The sequence below is a fragment of the Vombatus ursinus genome, unplaced genomic scaffold, assembly GCF_900497805.2.
Source record: "Vombatus ursinus unplaced genomic scaffold, bare-nosed wombat genome assembly UNPS02014807.1, whole genome shotgun sequence".
NCBI classification, from domain to species: Eukaryota; Metazoa; Chordata; class Mammalia; order Diprotodontia; family Vombatidae; genus Vombatus; species Vombatus ursinus.
Window position 1 is genome coordinate 986,961 of NW_020954585.1, and position 23,271 is coordinate 1,010,231.

Genomic DNA, 23,271 nt, shown 5'->3' on the forward strand with positions numbered 1-23,271 from the left:
ATTTCACCTATCTGGACAGATGAGATTCCTCTCACTAGCTCTTTCCTACTAGAAATATCCCTCTCCATTGTCTCCCTCTTGGGAGAGGAGACTGGGTGAATCTTTCAGTCCTCCTACATACTTCACCCATCTCAAAAAGGTGTCAAAGATGGAAGCCCCGGAAAAGACCCAACACCATGGTGTCTGCTGAACTGGTCCAACTGATCAAGAAAGAATACACTAAGGTTCTAGGTTGGAAGATTGTAATGCCTCGATGATAGATGCTAACATTATTATTATTTCTGTTGTTAAAAGTAATCCAGTTTTGACACATTATGATAATCAGTTACTCAAATACAGCATAACTATTTACTGCCAGTCCTGGAAGTGAGAGAGAGAAGGAAACAAGATGGTTTGTGTGTTGTGTTCACTGAAGAAGTTAGGTAGTGGGGTAGTTTGTGTGTCATCACTGTTGGAGGAGTTGGAAAGTGGGATAGTCTGCATGTCATTGCCAACTCTTTTGAAGGAATTAGAAATTGAGATAGCCTATGTGCGATTTCTGGTGGAAGAGTTAGGAAGTGGGATAGCACATGTACTATTTCTATTGGAGGAGTTAGGAAGTGGGAGAGCTTATTTTAGGGTATTAAATCAAGAGAAAAAAGGCAGCAGAATGGCTTTTTGACGTTCAGAAAATTATCCCGTTCACATCAGCAAGAATGTATTAGACACTTTGCTTGCTGCTAGGAACCCAAAGTTTAGCTATGAGATGGTCCGTGACTTCATGAAGCTTATAATCCAGTGGCTCTGTTTTGGCATTCCTGTGATCTATTCATTTAGTTGTTGTTGTTCAATCCTTTCAGTCATGACCAACTCTTTGTGACCCCATTAGGCATTTTCTTGACAAAGATACTGGAGTAGTTTGCCATTTCCTTCTCCGGCTCATTTTACAGGAAACTGAGGCAAACAGGGTGAAGTGACTTGCCCAGGGTCACACAATTAGTAAGTGTCTGGTGCCAGATTTGAATTCAGGTCTTCCTGATTCCAGGCCTGACAGCCTATCCACTGTACCACTTAGCAGCCCCTGGCTCATTTAGTAAACATGTCAAAATAATAATAAAAATAGCAATAACAGTAGTCAGCATTAAATAGCACTATGGGGTTTTGCAAACAGCTTAACAAATATCTCACTTGATTCTCATAACAACCCTAGGAGGTAAGTACTACTGTTATCCCCATTCTACAGATGAGAACTTCACCAGGTTCACACAGACAGCTACTAAGTGACGGAGGCCATATTTAAACATTCACTCCAGATCCAGTACTTTCTCTGCTACGCCACCTGATTTTTAGGCACATAAAACATGTGAATGAGCATGGCTGGCATCCACACCCTTGACATTACAATCAGATCACGTCTTTATTACCAAATGAAACCTTGTAGAGGAAATAAACATTCTTACAAAAATATGTTTCCCTTACACGCCCCATGGCTACAAGTTTGGCCAGATGATTTTATAGGACTTCTCAGTGGGTTTTAGAACAGTTTATAACATGAATTTGCATTTGGGTGCATAAGATAGGGATAAGGACTATATAAAGATAGGACCTGTGATTTCTCTGATAAAGAAAACTCAGACATGAGGAGACACGACCTACCAATGTAGGTCAGCACCTCCTACACACTTTATAGGCGTAGGTGCTTAGAACAAGGAAAGTTGAAGTGACTTGTCCAGGATCATACAACCAGCATGTATGAGAGATAGGGTTTGAAACCAGATCTGGTTGGCTTTGAGACCAGCTCTCTATGCACGATGTCATGATACTTCTTGTCTGCTGCCGAAACAGTCGCACAGTGGTTATATCCCACAGTCTTGAGCTCAACAGGTTCTCAACAGATGTTTGTTGGTTTGGTGGTTTAAACTCTGGGGCTGTCGGCAAATGATGCCCCATCCATTTTATTGTAGCAAGAGTGTGAATTCAAAAAGAGCTACTAGAATCTTCATCTCTACAGAGCCTAAGGCATTCGTTCTCACTGTGTGTACCGTAACTCTCACAGAGGCTGGTGCTGGTGTGGCCTGGAAGTGAGGTTGTGGGAATGGTGTCGTTGCCCTCTTCTGATTGCGTCTAGCCCATTGACTCAATGGGCTAGCTGAAAACCAGGAATTCTCTAAACGAAGTCATAGTGTTTAATCAGCCGGACTTTACCATAAAGCCTTAATTATGACCCACAAATCAAAGGAATAGCTCTCTCTGTATAGTATATATTTTTACACACACACACACACACACACACACACACACACACTCTACATATATATAGAAAATCCCATTATATGTATTTACATATACATGCACACATACATACATATATACACATATATATATGACTCTCTTCCCCATATATGGGAATATATGTGTGTGTATATCCCCATATATAGGGGGAGAGAGTCATATATGTGTATTTGTGTGTGTGAGTGTATCTATTACATGGTTAATTCTTGCGTCTTGAAGCTCTCTGGAGAGAAGCCAGTGGCCAGAGATAATGATTTCTGATGGCCATCAACCTCTACATTTGACTTCGCTCCTTGTCATCTTTCCTGCTGCTTTTCCTGCTCTTTCACTTCAGAGATAACCTTCCATCCAGGGGTATTCTGATAAATGTTTAACAACCGGGGTTGCATGACACACTCTGAAGTTTAATCTGCATTATTATTAACATTTTCTCCACCACTTTTTTAATTCTACACAATCAACAATCAATTGAGGCCCTGGTTTTTAGTGTTTACCAATTTCTGAGGTATACGTGTTTTTCGGTTGTATCCTACTCTCCATGACCCCTTTTGGAGTTTTCTTGGCAGAGATACTGGAGTGGTTTGCCATTTCCTTCTCCAGCTCATTTTACAGATGAGGAAACTGAGACAAATAGGGTTAATTGACTTGTCCAGGGTAACACAGCTAGGAGGTATCTGAAGCCAGATTTGAACTCATGAACATAAAGTCTTTCTAGTTCCAAATCCAGTGTTCTATCTGCTGTGCCACCTAGCTGCCCCGAGGTATAAATACACTGAATTCAACAATCATCTCTGCTCCTAGATATGTACTCTGTATATATCTTGTAGATACTTCATTATGTATATGCTGTCCCTCCCCTACCCCCACCCCTATTAACATATAAACTTCTTCAGGATAGGGACTGTTTTGATCTTTTTTTTATGCTCAGTGTTTCAAACAGTGGCTGTCATATAGTAAGTGCTTAATAAGTGTCTGTTAATTGACTGATTGACTATCCTATCTATCCGACCCTACCCAGTTTTATGTCTGCTCTTGGGAAGTCTCTGCAATATCAACGTCCCCCTGCCCCCACCCATTTATTAGGTTTATGAAATGGTAGACAATGTGGTCTATGGGCCAGAACATTTTTGGTTTCCTTTTTTAAAATGCCGTTAGTGCACAGTAGAAAAGAGAAAAGTACGGGATGCAAAGTTTCATAAATGTTGATTGTTTTCCTTCTTCTGCAGTTTATGGCCTGCAATGGAAATCACGCAGGAAGGGCCAAGTATGAATCGAAAACACCATCATTTTACTACAAGCCGACGTTTTCCGACTGTCAGTAAGTAACAAAGGTTTGGCTTTGTTTTGTTTTGCTGGGAAATGGAATTTATTTACCCTTGCAGCTGGAGCCTGTGTAATTGTACTATTGGACTTATGCCTTTAAAAAAAAATCACTGGATAGATTCAATTAGAAGGAGCTCTTCAAAGCTAGCTTTCTCTGGATTTATGTAGGTGGTCTATACCATGCATGGGGTTTTATTGAATAACTTCAAGTGGATGTTGCTGGGAAAAGTCAATAGGGTTTGAATTCCCCAGGACCCCAAGTTATTAAAACTATAAAAATGTCAATTGTTAACTATTGTTTTCATTTTCTTTTTGGTCTCTTCTATTTTGGGGGGGGATGGGAAAGGAGTTAACAATGATGTTATAGGTCTTTGGGAACAGGTGTGTCCACATTTGTTATGGTGAATGAATAAATGAATGAATGAATGAAAAATAATTTATTAAATGCTTACTATGTGCCAAGGCACTTTGCTAAGTGCTGGAGATACAAAAAAAAAAAGTAAGTTATCACCAGCCCTCAAAGAGCTTCACACTTAAGTGGGAGAGTGTGTAGTACCTATCATACCAATGGTTTCATTTTGGGTTTTGAGGGGTTGAAACCATCATCCAGGGAGGGATCAGTGAAGAGATGATCTTTAAGGGGGCTCAACTGTGTTTGCTCCCTGGCTGTTGCTCTTATGCATTGTACTGTGGGTATACCAAGGTTATAAGAAATAACTGTTGGGTAGGGGCTTGGTGGAGAATCTCCCTTCCCCACTTCTAAATTCTCGTAGCATTTCATGCCTCTCATGGAAATTGCCAACTTCTACCTGGCATTTCAGTTATTTTGTCATACCTTAATTGAACTTTAGCATCCTTGAAGGCACGGGCTGTGACTTATTCCTCCTTGTGCTACCCACAGTGCTTTGCAAATAATAGACGCTAAATATATGTGCTGTGGATGATAGAATGAAAGACTTCCTCAGAATAGAAGCGTTTGTATTCATAGATGTGATGTGAGGACGTGTGGAAGAATAAGCTTTGCCCAGCTTTCTTTGCTTAGTTTCAGAAAGTGTACATTAAAAACGCTCGATAAACCAATGGCTGAGACCATGTCTTTTAATGATTCCTTGTCACATGGTAGCACTATGGCCACTTAGAGATCATTTCTCTTTGTTCAGTTCCTCTTCCTAAACCCTTGCTCATGCATTACAATTTTTTGATCAGTTACCAAGTCATGTAGATTTTCTCTTTGAAATTTCTCTCATATCTACATCTTCCTCTTCATACCTCCTGCCACAGTTCTTGATGTTCCCTAGGTGGGAAACCTGCAGTGCATCTCTGTATCCTACTACCGTCTAGCTGGTTGTCCAATGGATAGAGCACTGGGCCTGGAGTCAGGAAGACTCATCTTCCTGAGTTCAGATATGACCTTAGACTCTTACTGGCTGTGTAACTCTGGACAAGTCACTTAACCCTGTTTGCCTCAGTTTCCTCAATTGTAAAATAGGGATATTAGCACCTACCTCACAGAGTTGTCGTAAGGATCAAATGAGGTAATATTTATAAAAAGCACTTAGCACAATACCTAGCACATAGGAGGCATTATATAAATGTTTATTCCCTCCCCAGCATTGTAATGAATAATAAGCTATGTGCACTCCAACATTATTTCACACGCCCCCTTTTCACAGGATCATAGATTTGTATATAAGCAGAAGGGACCTCAGAAGTCATCTAATCCAGCCTCATTTTTAAAAAAAATCAATATTTTTTAATTACAAAAATTTATTTTTTTTCTCTCTCCCACCTCTTACTCCCATAGCACCACCCCCCAACATGGAAAAAACAAAAACAAGATCCTTGTAACAGATATACATAGACAGGCAAAACAAATTCCTTCGTTGACCAGATCCAGAAAAGATGTTTCATTCTGTCCCCTGAGTCCATTCCTTCTTTGTCAGGCAGTGTGTACATGCACATGCTTCATCATGGGCTCTCTAAAACCATGGTTGGTTATCATGTCAATCAGAGTTCTTAGGTCCTTCAACATTGTTTGTCTTTACCATCCAACTGCCTCATTTTTCAGATGAGGAAACTGAGGTGCAGGAAGTTGAGTGCTTTGCCCAAGGTCATAGAGCTGGTAAGTACCATGAGAGTCTATGATCTTCTTATTGTACCATGATACATGTCCCTATACCACAGGCCAGTTTATTACTTCCCCTAAGAGCAAATACATCATACTTATGTAGTGTCTTCCTTCCAGTTGGCCTTCTTTTCTGTATTCTTCACTTTCCAAATCCCATTCATTTTTCAAGAATCAACTCAAGGCCTACACCTCCATGAAGTCCTTCCGGTCTACTCCAACTCTCATCAGCCTCCCCGGCCTGTTAAGTACCTACTATGTGCAACGTGTGATCTTGGGCTGCGGACCAAGGGACCAAGTCACGCAGGGAGGTACAAACAACAAAACTGAAACAGTACCTGCTCTAAGGAGCTCACATTGTATTAGAACATGGCATCCTGACTTAGCCCTCCCCACTGGGCCTGTGGCTGTGTAGACTACCTACTGTGGGTCTGATTTGCATAAAGTTCATCATAAGAAGCGTCCTTTTTTTTTCATCCCTGTAGGATAAAGCTCAGAGAGGTCCCAGTGTCCAGCAAAAGGAGCACTACACTGGAAATTAAGCAACTGTGGGTTAGAGTCCGGATCTGTATATAACTTTATGATGAGAGTCATTCTTCTAAGCCTCAGTTTCCTCATCCTTAAAATGTAGATATGACAAGTTGCTGGGGTGGAGTGGGGGAGGTTTATATACCTGTAAACTCTCCTGCCAGGGAGATGGAGGCTGGAAGACCTCTTGAGCTCAGGAGTTCAGTGGGCTAAGCCAATTGGCTGTCCAAACTAAGTTCAGTCTTAATGTAGGAAGCCCCTGAGAATAGGAAAGATGAACCAGCCCAGGCTGGAAAATCAAGCAGGTCAAAATTCCCATGCCAGTCAGACTGGGATTGGGACTTCACTTTCAGCCTAGGTGAGATAGGGAAATCTAGTTTCAAAAAAAAAGGGGGGGGGGGGGGGGGGGTTTGATAAATCCCTGCCCTGCCTGGCTTAGGCTTGTTGTGAGCATTAAATGACATTATAGGTCTAGAAAGAAGGGACCTAGGAGGTCATCAAGTCCAATAAATAAAGTGGAAGGGATTAGAATAAGCATTTATTAAGTGCCTACTGTGTGCCAGGCTCTGTTAGTAGTTGTTATTAATTGTTTTTCAGTAGTATCCAACTCTTTGTGACCCCATTTGGGGTTTTCTTGGCAGAGATACTGGAGGGGTTTGCCCTTTCCTTCTCCAGCTCATTTTACAGATGAAGAAACTGAGGCAAACAGAGTGAAGTGACTTGCCCAGGGTCACACAATAAGTAAGTGTATGAGGCTGAATTTGGACTCAGGTAGATGAGTCTTCCTGACTCCAGGCCTGGTACTTTATCCACTTTGCCTCAGGCTCTATGTTAATTTTACTTTAACTTTACATATTATCTCATTTTATCCTTGCAACCACCCTGGAAAGTAGGAGCAAATAAGATAAAGAAACTCAGACCCTATGAGAGGTGAGTGATTTGTCCAAAGTCACATAAGTAGTAAACGTCAGAGGTAAGATTTAAACCCTGGTCCTTCAACTCCAAAGCCAAATAGGTCTATGAATACATTTTGTAACTATAAGCCATGATACAGATATAAACAATTATTAGGAAAACTCTGACAACTTCTTATGGTGGTTCAGATTCAAGAAACTGAAATAAAACGTCTTCGGTTCTAGGCTGAAGTAGATTTAGCCACCATCAACCACAACCCTTCCCCTTCCCAGACTTGTGGATGAGCAGAATTTGCTGTGGGTTTGATTTACATAGAGCTGTCTTCATGTGGGGAGTTCCAGTTATGAATCAGGACAGGCACTTAGTCTGAGCTCTATGCTATTTTTGAAATGGATTTTTGTCATCAGCAGCCTACACAAATTCTCTCTGGCCCACAAAACTTGCACGAAGTCCCCTGCATATCGTTCAGGACTCAGTTCTTATCTACCACCTCTGGCCTCTTATTTTCAAGCCCCTACTAGAATATTCTCCTTTCTGCCACCCCAAGCCCTAGTCAGACTTCAGGGCCCATTTTCACCTTCTTTCGAAGACATCCCTGACTACTTCAGCCTTCCTTCATCTTTCCTGAACTCTGTGCCCCCCCCACACACTTAATTATATACTGTCCTGGACTTTGCACTAGCTACCCCGTTTCATTTCTGCTTCACTGTCACCTCCAGTGAGAACTGAACACTGGACTGGGTACATAGCCAGCTGGGTGGAGCAGTGGATAGTGGACTCAAGGAGATTTGAATTCAAATGTGACCTCAGACACTTACTAGCTGCGTGACCTTGGGCAAGTCACTTTAAAAAAAAAATCTCTATTTGCCTCAGTTTCCTCAACTAAAATGGAGATTGTAATAGTATCTATCTTTCAGGGTTGTTGTGAGGATCAAATGACATAATAATTGTAATTAGCATGGTGCCTGGCATATAGTAGGTGCTTTATAAATGTTAGGTATCATCATCATTATCATCATTATTATTATTATCATCATTATTACAGAGTTGGTACTCTCAGTAAACCCTTAATCATTGGTAGGCTGATTGATTTCTCCTTCCTGCTCTCAAAGAGAAAACAAATTCCCATCTGCACAGAGAATACTCTCCCTCTTTCTCTCCCCTGCTCCCTTTGCCTCAGATACAGATTCCAATAAAAATCAAACAAAAGGAAAAGTGATTGAATGTAAGGCTAGGTACCTGTTGCCTCATTTGTTTTAAACCTACTGTCCAGATTCCTTTAATTCTGCCTTACATTGTGGATGTGTGTGTGTATGTGCATGTGTGTGGGTGTGCATGTGTGTGGGTGTATATGTGTGTGTGTGTGTGTGTTATCTTTGCACCCCTCCCTCCCCACCTCACCTCCTCAACCTTCCACTATGTTCCTTTAGAATTGAAACTATGGGACAGCTAGGTGGCATAGTGGATAAAGCACCAGCCCTGGAGTCAGAAGGACCTGAGTTCAAATCCAGCCTCAGAGACATGAGACTCACTAGCTGTGTAACCCTGGGCAAGTAACTTAACCCAGCTTGCCTCACAAAATAAATAAATAAAAATAGAAATGAGACTATGGTTCTACCAAATAATACCTCTGTGTTCTTAGGCAAGTCCTGCAGCCTCTCTGGGCCTCAGGACCTCATCTGTAAAATGGGTCCTACTCAATGACCTCTAAGGGCCCTTCTGGTTCTGAATCTGTGATTCTATGTTTCACTCATCTTCCTATCCCCCATAGGGCCTAGGACAGTGTGTCATACATAATAGATACTCAATAAACATTTGTTATACAGATGAACTTCTGCCCTGGGCACTTAGGCCAGTGTTTATTTTTGACTGAATGTTGCAGATGCTTTACTTCTGTGACCTTCAGAATCTTGGCATGGCTAGAAAAATCTGAGAGCCCCCTGGTGGCCAAAACTTCCTTATCTTAATTTCCAAGGATGGCCAACATAAGACTAAAATATTCGTGGATTAAGTGTTCTCTTCACGTTGGATGGCAGAATTTCACACCAGCACAGGACGGAATGATGAAGAAGAATGCATTCTCTATCCTTGGGGAGCTCATGATCTGACCTCCAAAGATGCCATTCAATTCAACATTTACAGACATACCTCAGAAATACTGCGGGTTCTCTTCCAGACCACTGCAATAAAGCAACTATCACAATAAGCAAGTCATACGAATACTTTTTATTTCCCAGTACATGTGAGAGTTATGTTTATACTATACTGTAGTGGGCAATAGTATTGTGTAAAAAACAAACAAACAATTAACAAATAATAACAATACAATAATAATAACAAACAAACAATACCTTAATTAAAAAGTTCTTTATTGCTAAAAAAAAAAAAAATGCTAACCAACATCTGAGCCTTCATCAAGTCATAATTTTTTTGCTGGTGGAAGGTCTTGCCTCAATGTTGATGGCTGCTAATTGGTCAGGGTGATGGTTGGTGAAGGCTGGGGTGGCTGTGGCAATTTCTTAAAATAAGACAACAATGACGTTTGCCACATCAATAGACTCTTCCTTTCACTTGTACACTTAGAGAATGCATTCTTAGGGTTAATTGGCCTAATATTAACACTGTTGTGTCTCAGGGAGTATGGAGACCTGAGGAGAGACAGAGAGACAGGGGAATGTCTGGTCAGTCTTAGTCAGGACACACACAATATTTATTGATTAAGTTTGCTATCTTACATGGGTGCGGTTCACGGCTTCCCCCTACACATTTGCAATGGTAACATCAAAGATCACTGATCACGAATCACCATAACAGATATAATAAGAATGAAAAAGTTTGAAATATTGTGAGAATTAACAAGATATGACATAGAGACACTATGTGAGCACATGTTGTTGGAAAAACAGCACCAGTAGACTTGCCATCAACTTTGAATTTATAAAAAATGCAATATCTGTGAAGTAAATGAAGCAAAGCACAATAAAATGCGGTGTGCCTGTACTAAATACTTGCTTTTTCAGAGACACTTGTGTGTTAGGCATTGTGGAGGCATAATATTTAACAAGATATATCTCCTGTCTACAGGAAGCTTACAATCTAGCAGAATATAGGGCAATAAGAAAAAACGATAACCTTTTATTATCCTAGTTACTTTATCCCTTCACTCTTTTGGTTGTAATATGTGATTGTCACAACAATAGAGCAGAAGGTATGATTGATCCCCATATTACAGATGAAGAAACTGAGGCTCAGAAAGCTTAAGCTCGGTATACATTTAGTGCAATTAGTTGGTGGCACTTATGGGACTGGAATCAAGGATTCCCAATTCCAGTGATCTTTCTGCTACAGCGTGATACCCTATTATCTTTTTATATTGCCTCCCTAGACTTCATTGATGGAATTCTAGGGTTCACTTTGTTAAACTGCAAAAGAGAGTTGGGTGATATAAAAAGAAACCTTTTTTTGCTTAGGGGCCTGAGGATAATTAATTGTGTCTATAATAACTTCAGGTAGTTAGCAGCTAGGTGGTACAGGGGCTATAGGGCAATGCTGGGAGCCAGGAAAACCGTAGTCCAGATCCTGCCTCCAACACTTATGATTTGTGTTACCCTGAGCCTTTAACCTTTCTGTGCCTCAGTTTCCTCGCCATAAAATGGAGAGAATAGAAGCACTTACCCCCACAGGGTTGTTGTGAGAATCAAACGAGTTAACACACGTAAAGTACTTTGCAAACCATAAAGCACTATGTAAATATTAGCTAATAATGGTAGGACTTGTTTGGAAAGGTTGCTAACATGTTGATTTGACTTGAGGCCAGATCGAGTTAACATGTGTGGATTTGTGGATTATCATAACCAAGAGCTTATAAGCAATTTTTGCTTCTCTAGTACAGTGTTTGAATTCAGTACTCTTTACCCCTATCTACACTCTTCAAAGTGCCCATGTGGTGACAAAGGAGTTCTCCTAACCCGTTCTCTCAAAGATAATTTTCAATCCTGAGGGGCTGAGCATACTGACCCATGTTCCATCCATCTCACATCCTATTTCATTATCTTCTCTGCCACTAAATTTTCATTAAATGTCTCACTCTGCAGGCAAATTGCTGAAACCTGGTCCCAATTCTCTGGTAACTGATATTCTTCTTTTTTTTCTTTAATAAACTTTATTGATACCTTTTTCTTTTAACAAAAGAGGCTTCTTAGCATAGTGGATTGAGAGTTATCCTTGAAGCCAAGAAAACTGAGTTCAAATGTGGCTACTGACATATACCTGCTGAATGACCCTGGGCAGGTCATTTAACCTCACAGTTCTAGGACAACTTTGTAATAAAAATAACAATGATGATGATGATAGCTAGCATTTATATAGCACCTATGTGCCAGGCACTGTGTTAAGTAAGCACTTTACAAATATTATTTTATCCTCATAACAATCCTGGGAAGTGGGGCTACTATTATCCCTATTTTACAGTTGAGGAAACTGAGGCAAACAAGTTCAGTAACTTGCTCAGGGTCCAACAGCTAGTAAGTGTATGAGATTGAATTTTAACTAAGTTCTTCCTGACTCCAGGCCCAATGCTCTATCCACTGTGCCACCTAGCTGCCCTGTCTCTAAGATGATGAAATACAGAGAAAGTACTAGCCTTCATTAGGAGAAGGAGCTTCCTCACCCTAGAGTATCCTATTCCAACCAAATTATCAGTCCAGTCATTGTTCCTAACTAATACCCAACCATGCCATTCCATACCTTAGTATATCTGTATTGATTCCTTGGGTAGTTCTCCAGGACTAATAAGACTAGTTTTCCATCCCCAAGTCCTTCTAAGGACTTGAGTTTCTCTGACTGACTTTGCAACATAAGCTGATATTCCTTCTAGAAGTCAACTACTTGCCAGTTTGAACTCCTTCCTCTTGCCAGCTACCAGACCTCCCTGGCTTGCTGCTTACTTGGACCTCCTAGAATCCCAGTATCTCAGAGGTGGATAAAACCTTAGATACCATCCAAGATACCAACCCCTATCTCAATTAGTGTCTCCTCTAATATATCTCCCAACATGGTATCATCTACCCTCTGACTGAAGGACACCACTCTCATACACAAAAGTCCATTCCACCTCTGGCCTGCTTGAATTATTAGGAATCTTTTCTGTACAACCAGCTTCTGAAATCTGTCACCCTGTAGCTTCCACACACTACTTGTAAGCTTTGGCTTTCAGGCTCAAGCAAAATAATTCTAATCCTCTGTGTCACAGACCTTTAAATATTTGAAGACGTTGGTCACTGTCCCTTTAAGTTTTCTCTTTTCTAAGCTAAATGTTTCTTTAACAAATCCTCTTATGGAATTGGAAATTGAGGGACTGGCCATCAATTGGGGAATGGCTGGGCAAGTTGTAGTATTTGATTGTGGTGGAATACTATTGTTCTGTAAGAAATAATGAGGGGGAGAGGGAGGCCCAGAAAACCCAGGGAATATTTATGTAAGCTGATACAAAGTGAGTAGAACCAGAATACTGTACATAGTAACAGCATTATTGTAACAATAATCAATGTGAAAGACTTAGCTACTCTGATCAATACAGTGATCCAAGACAATTCAAAAGGACTCATGATGAAAAATGCTTTCCATCTTTCCAGAGAGTGAACTGATGAACTCTGAATGCAGGTCGAAGCATATTTTTTCACTTTTTTTTCTTGCCTTTTTTTTTGGGGGGGGGCAACATAGCTAATACAAAAATAAGTTTTGCATGACTTCAGATCTATAATATCTGTCATATTGCTTGCCTTCTCAATGGGCAGGGGAGGAAGAGAATCTAGAACTGAAAATGTTTAAAAAATGAATGTTTTAAAAAATCCTCTGACAGCATGGTTGGAGTCTCTGCCATACTGTTTATCTTTACGATGTCCTTCTCATGATGGGGAGATTAGTTCTAATCGGGGCAGGATATAGCAAAACTCACCCTTCCCTTCCTTGTTCTGGATACCAGGGCCGTACGAATGAAGCCTGGAAATTCATTAACTTATTTGTCATGCTGCTGACTCATACGGACCTTGCATGTCACTAAAACCCTCCAATGTTTTTTTCTTTGTTTCTTTCCACATGCATTCCTGTCTAGCCACACTTCTCTCTATCCTATCTTTGCACAGTTAACTTTTTGAGCCCAAGGACAGGATTTTCCATTTATTCCCCTTCAGTTTTATCTTACTAGATTCAGGTCATTTGTTCTAGGTTTTTAATAAATTCTCCAGGATGTTAACTCTCCCAACTTTTTGTCATCAGCAAATTTGATAAACATGCCATCTGTGGCAGCTAGATGGAGCAGTAGATAGAGCTATGGGCTTGGAGTCAGGAAGACCTGAGCTCAAATCCAGCCTCATACACTTGGTGACCCTGGGCAAGTCACTTAACCTCTTTCTGCCTCCGTTTCCTTAACTATAAAATGAAGATAATAATGGTACCTACCTTTCAGGATTATTGTGAGGATCAAATGAGATAATATTCGTAAAATGCTTAGCACAGGGCCTGGCACATAGTAGGCGCTCAATAAATGCTTATTACCTTTCCACTATGCTTTCATTCAAGTCATTGATTAAAGTAGAATGAGCTGAGCCCTAGTCTAGACCCTCATTGTCCACTGTAGAGGCTTTCCTTGATCTCCTGCCTCACCCCTGTGGTTCTGCCTCCATGTACCTGGATTCTGGCCGTCCCCAACCTGGCATGTTCTGCTGCTGTCCAAGCCCTGCCTGATTTTTGACAGTGCTGAACCAGACGAGTAATGTAAGCAGACATTTAGAAGGTCATACAGGCAAACTGAGATCTAAACGTTATCTCAAGAGGCTCTTGAAAAAATGAATAAAAAATAAAATTGCTCCAAAGAGTCTAAGTCTTATTTATTTTTAAATAAATGTAGGTGGAACTGGTCTGTATCCAACCAAAAAAGAGAAGCTATCCTGATTCTTATATGACCTAGATCAAGTCTAGGGACCATCCCCCTTTCACTCCCAGGCAGGGAGTATGTGGGTAGCAGGTTTTTCTCCACGTGTCATTTTTTAAATTCATTTGTACTTTGAGCTTCACATCTGGGAAAGGAAATAGTTGGTGACTGCTTTTTCTCACTTTTATTATTGGATGGAAACCAACATCTTTGTTCGTAGCTTCCTGTGAGATATAGGGGCAAGTGCAATGCATTTTGAAGCTGTTTCCCAAGAGCTTATGAGAGTAGATTTAGTTTTCACAGCTAGAAATGAGTCGTGTTTCTCCCAGCCAGGGCACTGGCCTCCCCAAATGAAGTTTTGGCAACCTCCCTTTGGCACAGTGCTCCCGAAATCCCTGTGGCTTTCCTTGGCTTTAGTTATTTTCTTGCAATTTGGCTGTGGCCTGTCTGCTGTGAAGTTATTCATTGTACCAAGCAGAAATTTTAGAGCAAGAAGGGACCTTAGAGATCGCCTGGGTCAGCCTTGTCACTTTATAGATAAAAAAAATAGAAGCCCAAAAACCCCAAGTTCACATAGTCACAAGAGCCGGATTTTGAACCTGGGACCCCTCTAACTCCACCTCATAGTTCAGATTTAGAATTCTAAATGTGTGGATTATGTAGTATAATAAGAAAAAAAAATGCTGATCTTGAGTTCATGTCCCATCTTTACCCTGGTGAAGTCATTTGCTGGCTCTGAGACTCAGTTTCCTTCTCTGTAAAATGAGATTGAGTTACCTTTTAAAGTCTCCTCAAGCTCTGTTAGTTTATTTCAGAGCTTTATACGTTTTTCATAAGATCGAAGATTTAGAGAGGGAGAAGGCTTTAGAGATCATTGAGTCCAACTCCCTCATTTTACAGATGAGGTAACTGAGACAGAGAGGTTAAGTGATTTAAATCACATGGCTGAAGTGGAATTTGAACCCAGGTCTTCTTGGCTTCAAGTCCATTGACCTGTCCACTACGTTAAGTTGCCTCTCATTTGATTTTTACATCCAGTGAGGTAGATGTTGTTGTTTTTGTTATTGTTATTCAGTCATGTCTGACTCTTCATGGCTTTTGGGGTTTTCTTGGCAAAGATACTGCCATTTCCTTCTCTAGTTCATTTTACAAATGAGGAAACTGACGCAAACAGGGTCAAGTGATTTGCCCAGGGTCACACAGCCAGTAAGTGTCTGAAACCAGATTTGAACTCAGGTCTTTTTGACTCCAGGCCCGGCACTTTATCCACTGAGTCATCTAGATGGTGTGAGTGTTATTATACAAATTGTACAGATAGAGAAACTGAATCTGAAAGGGAAGTAATGTGGACAGGGTCAGTTGGCTAAAATGAAAGTGCCTCAATTTAATTTATCCAGCATTGACTGTGTGCTCAGCCCCACTATTGACATTGAAAAAGGATATGGTTTTCACATGCAACTGGGAAATAAGAAATATAGGAAATGGGGTATAGAAATCTATCCTGCCCTACAGGAAAATAAAAGGGGAAGGAGAGAAGAGAACGGGGGAGAGATAGAAGAGAGGGCAAATTAGGGGAAGGGGCATTCAGAATGCATGTCATCTTGGGGTAGAAGGAGGGGTGAGACAGGGAGAAAATTTGGAACTCAAAATCTTGTGAAAGTGAATGTTGAAAATTAAAAATAAATAAATCAAAGTAATGGTGAAAAAAATAATAAAAGAAATAGAAAAAAGAAAAAAAATAAATTTTATAAAGAACTAATAAAAATAAAATAGAGAAAGGATATGAGAGGAAGAGGAGATGGAGATATATTCCCCACTTTCAAGGAAGTTACGTCTCCTTGGGGAGACAGGATTCACACATATAGAATAATAAGTCGCAATATAAAGTGACAGAGAAATACTGGAATAAGTGGTACAGACTGTGTGTGTATATGTCATAGAAAAGAGTTCAGAGGAGGGTTATATCCCTTTAGGCTAGAGTGAAGTGCTCTTTGGTAGATGGAAAAGTAAACCTGAGTTTATCCAGGAGTAAGACAAAGCTGTTTGTGAACATAGGCAGGAGCAGCTGCCATCCCCATCCTTCTCCAGCCTCTATCTCTATTGGGTTCCAATTTTCAGAGAGGGGAAGGATTAATTGGCCATGAGAATCCAGCTATATCAACACCAAGGACACACCTGGTCCTCAAATTCCCCCAACACTGACCTCTTGCTATCTGCCCAGAGCTAGGTCAGGTAATTTGCATGTGCCTTTGGAAATAAGATTGGGCTAAATCACAGGACTCCAGGAAGGATTGCAAAGTCTGGGGTATAGTGCAGGAGTCCTTCACCTGGGAAGGGGGTCTGTGGATAGATTTCAGAGGCTCTGTGAACTTAGACTGAGGGAGGGGGTGGAAATGACATCTTTATTTTCACTAGCCGCTGACTGGAATTTAGCATTTCCTTCCATCATTTAAAAACACCATTCTAAGAATGGGGTTCATTGGCTTCAGCAGACTGCCCAAGGGGGGTCCATGATTCAAAAACGGGTCAAGAACACAGGAGTTCTTGTAGGAATAAGAAGCTGAAAGTTCACATAGAAGAAAGAGCACTGGATTTGAAGAGGATCAGGGTTTGAATATTACTGCCTGAGTAAAGTCACTTCCCTTCTCCTCAATGGACCCCTCAGTTTCTTTACTTGCAAAATGAAGGTTTTAGACTAGACTGACTGTTAACAGTTCTTTCCAGCTTGAAATTTATGAACCTGATCTGTGAGCCTAATCGAGCACCAAAGACCCTCTCTAGTTCTACATCTTACAGTCCTAAAATTATAAGATGGGTAACCAGGAGCAAATAAGTGAGTTCCTTTCCCCTGAGACTTTGAAGAAGAGGGGGCTCAGCCCAATGACCTCTTAGCGACCTCTCAGGTTTCCCTGATACCATTACGAGTCCTGCTGCAGGAAGGAGTGGGGAAGCATCTGTGTGCAGACTGAAGCAAACCAGGGCTGACCGATGTAAGAACCCTCATCACAATTCATCATGTTCCAAGGTCTCTGGTCCTGCCAACTCAGGTTTTACAGAGCAGCGTGGGCAGCTGACCTCCCCATGGAAAATGCTAATTGGAGCATCGGAGTCTGTTACTAATGAATATTTATAGGCAGTTTTCAACTCCATCTTCCCTGAACCTAAATAATAGCCCAGGCGTGTCTTGCCCTTGTGCGAATATTTGTGAGCTCCTGTATCATGTGGTTGTCAGAGGAGGTAGATCCGTACTCGGAAGTGGTGTCTGGGGACTCAGGCACAGATTATTTGCTGGGGAATTCTGCATCATACCGTCATTATTGTGGGTGCTGTCTGAGGGTTGCTTCCCATAATTTCTCCCCTCAAAAGCATATGATACATATATATATATGGAGAGAGAGAGAGAGAATAAACATTTTTGAGCACCCACTATGTGCAAAGCCCCTTGTACTGGGGATATAAAGATAAAAATGATGTGGTCCCTCCGCTTAAGAAGCTTATATTTGAAAGAACATTCCCAATCCCCCTCTTCCCTTTGTGGAGGTGAGAAGACCACAAAATTGCACATTATACAGGTTTTAGGCCTTTTTCGATGTATTAATTGGTTGTACTGATATTTCCTTTTTTCTTAAAAAGATGTTTTTCAGTTTTTTTCAGTTGTGTCTGATTCTTCGTGACCCCATTTAGGGTTTTCTTGGCAGAGATACTGGAGTGGTTTGCCCTTTCCTTCTCCAGCTCATTTTACAGACGAGGAAACTGAGGCATACAGGGTTAAGTGACTTGCCCAAGGTCACCCAGCTAGTAAGTGCCTGAGGCTATATTTGAATTCAGGAAAATGAGTCTTTCTGACTTTAGGCCCAGTGTTCTATCTACTGTACCACTTAGCTGCCTGCCTAACTTGCCTTTTCCTTCTCCAGCTCATTTTACAGATGAGAAAACTGAGGCAAGCAGGGTTAAGTGACTTGTCCAGGATCACACAGCTAGTAAGTGAACTCAGGTCCTCCTGACTCTATCTCCTATGCTCTATCCACTCTATCCATTGTGCCACCTAGCTGCTCCTTTTTAAGATACTATTTTTTATATGGAGATGGCTCTTGGGGAGGGGGAGGGGTACAGTGAAAAACTAGGATGATGAAAAATATATAAGACATGAATAAAAACTTATTTTAAAAAAGCTTGCTTTCTATTCTTGGGAGGGGAGGGTTGCAAAATAAACTCAGATAAGTATAATGCAAGGTATAGAATGAAGGTCATAAAGGAGAGAGTGCCAGACAAAGCACTTTAGAAAAATTGGAAATGAGAGAGCACACTTTCAGTGGGAGACATCTGGGAAGGAGATGGCACTGAACCTTGAAGTAAGAGAAGGATTCTGAAAGTAGAGATGAAAGGGAGTGCATTCCAGTCATAGGGGATGACCCTTGTCGGTGCATAAAGGTGAGATGGTGGGGCAAATTCAAGGAAGAACTGGGAGTCCAGTTTGGCTAGAACATAGTGTGTGTAATGAAGTAAGAGAAAAGGTAAATTGCAGCCAGATTGTAGAGTTTAGTGCCCGTGTAACTCACAACCTGAAACTGAAATGCTAGGTTTATGGGGACCAGTTTCACTTTGGGGAGCTTTTCAGTAACCATTGTGCACATTCTGGGTTTCCCCAAGGGTCATCAGAATTTTATCTCATGTCTAGGTCTCCATAATCAATCTACCAATCAATAAGTAAAGAGAAAAGGATCTTCACTTCCATGCAAGTAGTTGGGTTAAGAAAAGATTGAATTTAGGATAGGTTTTATTTAACCTATCAGGAAAAAAAAAAAGACAGAGGACTTGCTCCCAATCCTTTAAACAGTCAAGGCAACTAACTCCCTTTCCTCCCCATTTCTCTAAAGAACCTTATGCAATCTCTAGACCTTCCATCCTCCTCCCCACCCTATCTCCCACTTCAAGAGGAAAGAATTTAAAGTTGCTAAAGAATCTACCTCCTTCCTTGGTCCTACACTGTCCCCATAACTCATAGTACTTCACTAGTACTTTTAGCCTTCACTAGGCTGAAATCTAGAGTTATTTCTCCAGGATGTGGCTATGTCCATTGTTGTTCCTTTGGTTTGCCTTCCATGTCTGGAGCTGTTCACGTGTGTAGGCATCCCCTCTAAAGAATTGAATCCAAGTCTCAGTGCCACCCTTCACTCTGTGTTTCTATTTCCCCTGTAGTCTGTTTCTGTCTCTGTTCTTCTTTTAAGATGCAAATCACAAGGGTGTCGCCCAGATGTAGGAGCCAGTTGTGAATTAGCCATTCCGAATATGTTATTAAAAGGGCAAAAAGAGCATACTGGCCCATGACAGGTCGTGTTATGAAAGAGAAAGGGAATTTAATAGACACAAGGGAGATTCGGGAGGGCCTTACGGGCTTCTCCTGGACTACCTTCTACAGCAATCGAAGACACACACTTCTCATTTGACCTTCAAAACAACTCTGCGAGAAAAGGAGGGCAAGTGGTCTGATAAAGTGGAAAGTCTTGAACTTAGAGTCAGGAAACCTGAGTTTAAATGCTGTCTATGCCCTTAACTAACTTGATGATCATGGACAAATCCCTTTACCTGGGACTCAATTTTATCATCATTAAAATGGGAATAATGCCTATAGTTTCTCCCTCATGTTTGTTGTAAGAAAAGTTGTTGTGAGCCTTCAAGTGCTATGGTTATCATCATTATCCCCATTTTACAGTTGAGGAAACTGAGTTCTGTGGAATTAAATGGCTTGGCCAGAGTCACACAGCAAATTAGTGGCAGTCAGGACTCCTGACTCCCAAATCATTGTTCTTCCCATGACATCTACATTTCTTTTTACTCACCTGCAAGTGAGAACTGTTTTCAAGTGTTTTCCACAAGACTTCCTGAAGCTATAATATTTTGAATATAGGTGGTTGCCCTCTTCCTTCACTCACCAACCCCTCCAAACCCAAAAGAACATTTGTCAGCACCTCATGCCCTTTGCTACCCATGAAAGAGAACATTGCCCTTATTTCTGGAGGAAGAGACATAGATTGCACAATGTATACTGCTATTGGAAAGATAGCTTCTTGCTCTTTCTACATTCTTGATAACTGTAGAATAAGCTATAGAAACAGCCCTTGCTTGCCTTCAGGAAGGTAGAAAGTCACAGAGTGTCTCCAAATTCTGGATTTTGCATCTCCCCATGGTGTGTCTTATTATTTCAGGTGGTGTCATACCACCCACTAAAATTTTTTAAATTTTAGTTTACTTTAATCTGACAAAAAATGCTATATGGCTCTTGAGGGGATGTGTAGGTCTTATAAAACCAAACTAACAAGAAGGTGGAGCAGCTAGGTGGCACAGTGGATAGAGTGTTAGGCTTAGAGTCCAGAAGACTTCTCTTCCTGAGTTCAAATCTGGCCTCAGACATTTTCCAGCTGTGTTGACCCTGGGCAAGTCACTTAACTCTTTTTGCTTCCATTTCCTCATCTGTAAAATGAGCTGGAGAAGGAAATGGCACAAACCACTCCAATATCTTTGCCAAGAAAACCCCAAATGGGGTCACAAAGAGTTGGATATCACCGAAAACAACTGAAAAACAACAAAATAAGAGGATGTTGCTACTCCCGAAACAGTGGACATCCATGGCATAAACCATATGAGCTAGGTGGTTGTTGAGTATGTTTTCAGTCTTCTCTTAGCGCTCTGTCCCTGTGTGAGATCATCCTTACAACTAGGGACTAGGAGGTTCTTCTGAGAGTCTAACTTCAATGTTTTATGTTGTAGTTCATCCATTTCTTCATTCCACAAATATTCAGTAGGTTAAAAAGAAGAAGAAAAAACTGGGTGAGCTAGAATGATCATGGATGTCTTCCTCGGAAGGGTGATGTCTGACATAGACTTTGAAGTAGAAAAAGAGTCAGGAGTTGGATAAGTGGGGATAGTAGGTCAGTCTTTTTCATTTCCTTAGGAAGATAGAGAACTAGTTAAAATCATTGAAAGTCAGACCTGAAAACAGGCTTAGAGATCCTCTAACCCAGAGTTCCCAACCATTTTTGGTCCCTGTATCCACTGACTTTCAGCAAACCTTCTCACACCCCCTCTTCAGTATGAAAGGAAATAAGTGATAGAATTTACCATGCATATGCCCATAAAAATAAAATAAGGATATTAATTTCAGTAGGACAATATAATTATTTACTTTTTATTGGATAGAACATTTTACTTAGAATCAGTATCGTCTCAGATACTTACTAGCTGTGTGACTGTGAGCAAGTCACTTAACCTCTTTCTGCCTCATTTTCCTCATCTGTAAAATGAAGGAGTTAGACCTGATTGGCTTCATGGTTCCTTCCAGGTCTATATCTATGAGCTATGAAACACAACCAAATATTCCTCTACCCTTTTGACAAGCTTCTCATTCCCCATATGTATGGGGTACATATACCCCACCCCCATTTTGGGTACCCTTGATCTAACTCAACCCTGTCTTTCAACAGGTAGAGAAATAGAGTCATCACTCTTCTCATAGTAACCCTCTATACATCTACCCTTTATATGTCTTATCCTCTCTGGATCAAAAGCACATAGGTTATTTAACTTTCCCTCATAAATCTTGCCTCTCATACTATTAATCATTTCTATTTTTGCTTCTTTAGACCTTTGCCCAAAGTTTCTGAACATCCCTCTTAAAATGGCCTAAGGGATGTTGTACACCGAAGCAGGTAATCTACTGATTGTGAAAGTTGGCAGGAAGAAAAGCCTGAAATCACTGGGAATTCCCTCCATTATCCAAGCAGCAAAAGTCCATCGGGGTGCTTGGATTCCCTCCTCATGTTAACTAGTCCTGGAGAGAGCTTTTTTCTCCAGAAGCTTTAGCAACAGTCAGGAATGACCACAGGTTTTATGCTCATCTCCAGACCTGGAGCATGGTCAGGCAACCACTTGGTGAAAGCTCATTTCCTCCCACACCAACTTAAGATGACTCACTATATAATCAGAATGAGGGAAAGAGCCACATTCCTCAGAGAAAACAAATGGAGTAGGCTCGTGTCTGAGCTCTGATACCTGTGCCGTGGCTTTCCATTTGTATGCCCAGATGCCAAGTAGTAACCATGATAGGAACACAGTACAGGTGCTTAAAAAAATAAATGCTCATTGAATTGACTTAGAATAATCCTCCATGTTGGTGTGAGGAAGAGTACCTGACCTGAAGTCAAGAAGGACCTGTATTCAAATTCTGCCTCTGACGTTTAGTAGTTCCTTGGCCAAGGGCAAGTGATTAAACTTCCCTAAGCCTCAATTTCCTTGTATGTAAGTAAAATGATGGATTTGGATGCCTTTGAGGTTCTTTCCAGCTCTAGTTCTATGACTCAATGTTCCTATTATTGTAGGAAGATTTATGGGAGAATATAGTTAAGAATCACACAGGCTAAGAAGGCAGGGATGGGGTGCCATCTGCATCATTGGAAGGAATATTACTATGGAAAAGCTCACAGATCCATTTGAGTATGGATGGTATAGGTTGGCATGGGCAGAAAAGAGTTGGGGGCCAATCTCACACTTGCTATCCTCTGCCAGACCTTCAAAAATCATAAACATCTCATCTCCATGTACTAGTGTCTTAAAAATTAGCACTTCAGCGTTCAAGTGAGAAAGCTACTCATAAATCTTGAATAAAAGGGCAAAACTCCATTAACATGAAAAAACCTGGGCTTGCCTGGTCTCTGCCTTTTGTTTTCGCTGCTGACTTGCTCATATCAGGGACCCTGTCACCCTTCTCAGCATCCATTCCCCTCTGTTTAATAATTCCATTCTTATCCATTCAGAGGTTGGAGGCTATGTCATTTTGAGCCTAATTGTTTAGAATCAAAAATATTTACATTGGGAAGCTCTAAACACAGCCGTGGGCAGTTTGCACAGAGAGTAGCTAACTCCTCTGCTGAGTGTACTCTGGGAGTGGATGAGGTTGTTAAAATGAATTTTGATTAAGGCTTCTTTTTTCCATATGGTTTACGGCGATGGTTTTGTCAGTACTCAAAAGGCAACATCTCCAAGTCTTTTGAGGTCAGGGGGCTTCCTGAGAGCCACTGACCTGCAAATTCATTTTCCAGAAACTTGTGCTCTCAGCTGCCATCTTCCTTGTCGAATTAATGATCACAGCTTTCTGTTCAGCACCCAGACCTTGCCTCTCCTC

The 23,271-nt window shown here is 41.0% G+C and overlaps 1 protein-coding gene across 2 annotated transcripts in view; it reads left to right on the plus strand.

Annotated features, from left to right (window-relative positions):
- Nucleotides 1-23,271, plus strand: part of LOC114052302 (arf-GAP with dual PH domain-containing protein 1) — a 162,424-nt gene that overhangs the window by 39,844 nt on the left and 99,309 nt on the right. For both annotated transcript variants that reach the window (XM_027874850.1, XM_027874851.1), the window contains exon 3: nt 3,498-3,589. In XM_027874850.1, the coding sequence (XP_027730651.1) occupies nt 3,498-3,589 (92 nt within the window). The remainder of the gene's footprint in view (nt 1-3,497; nt 3,590-23,271) is intronic.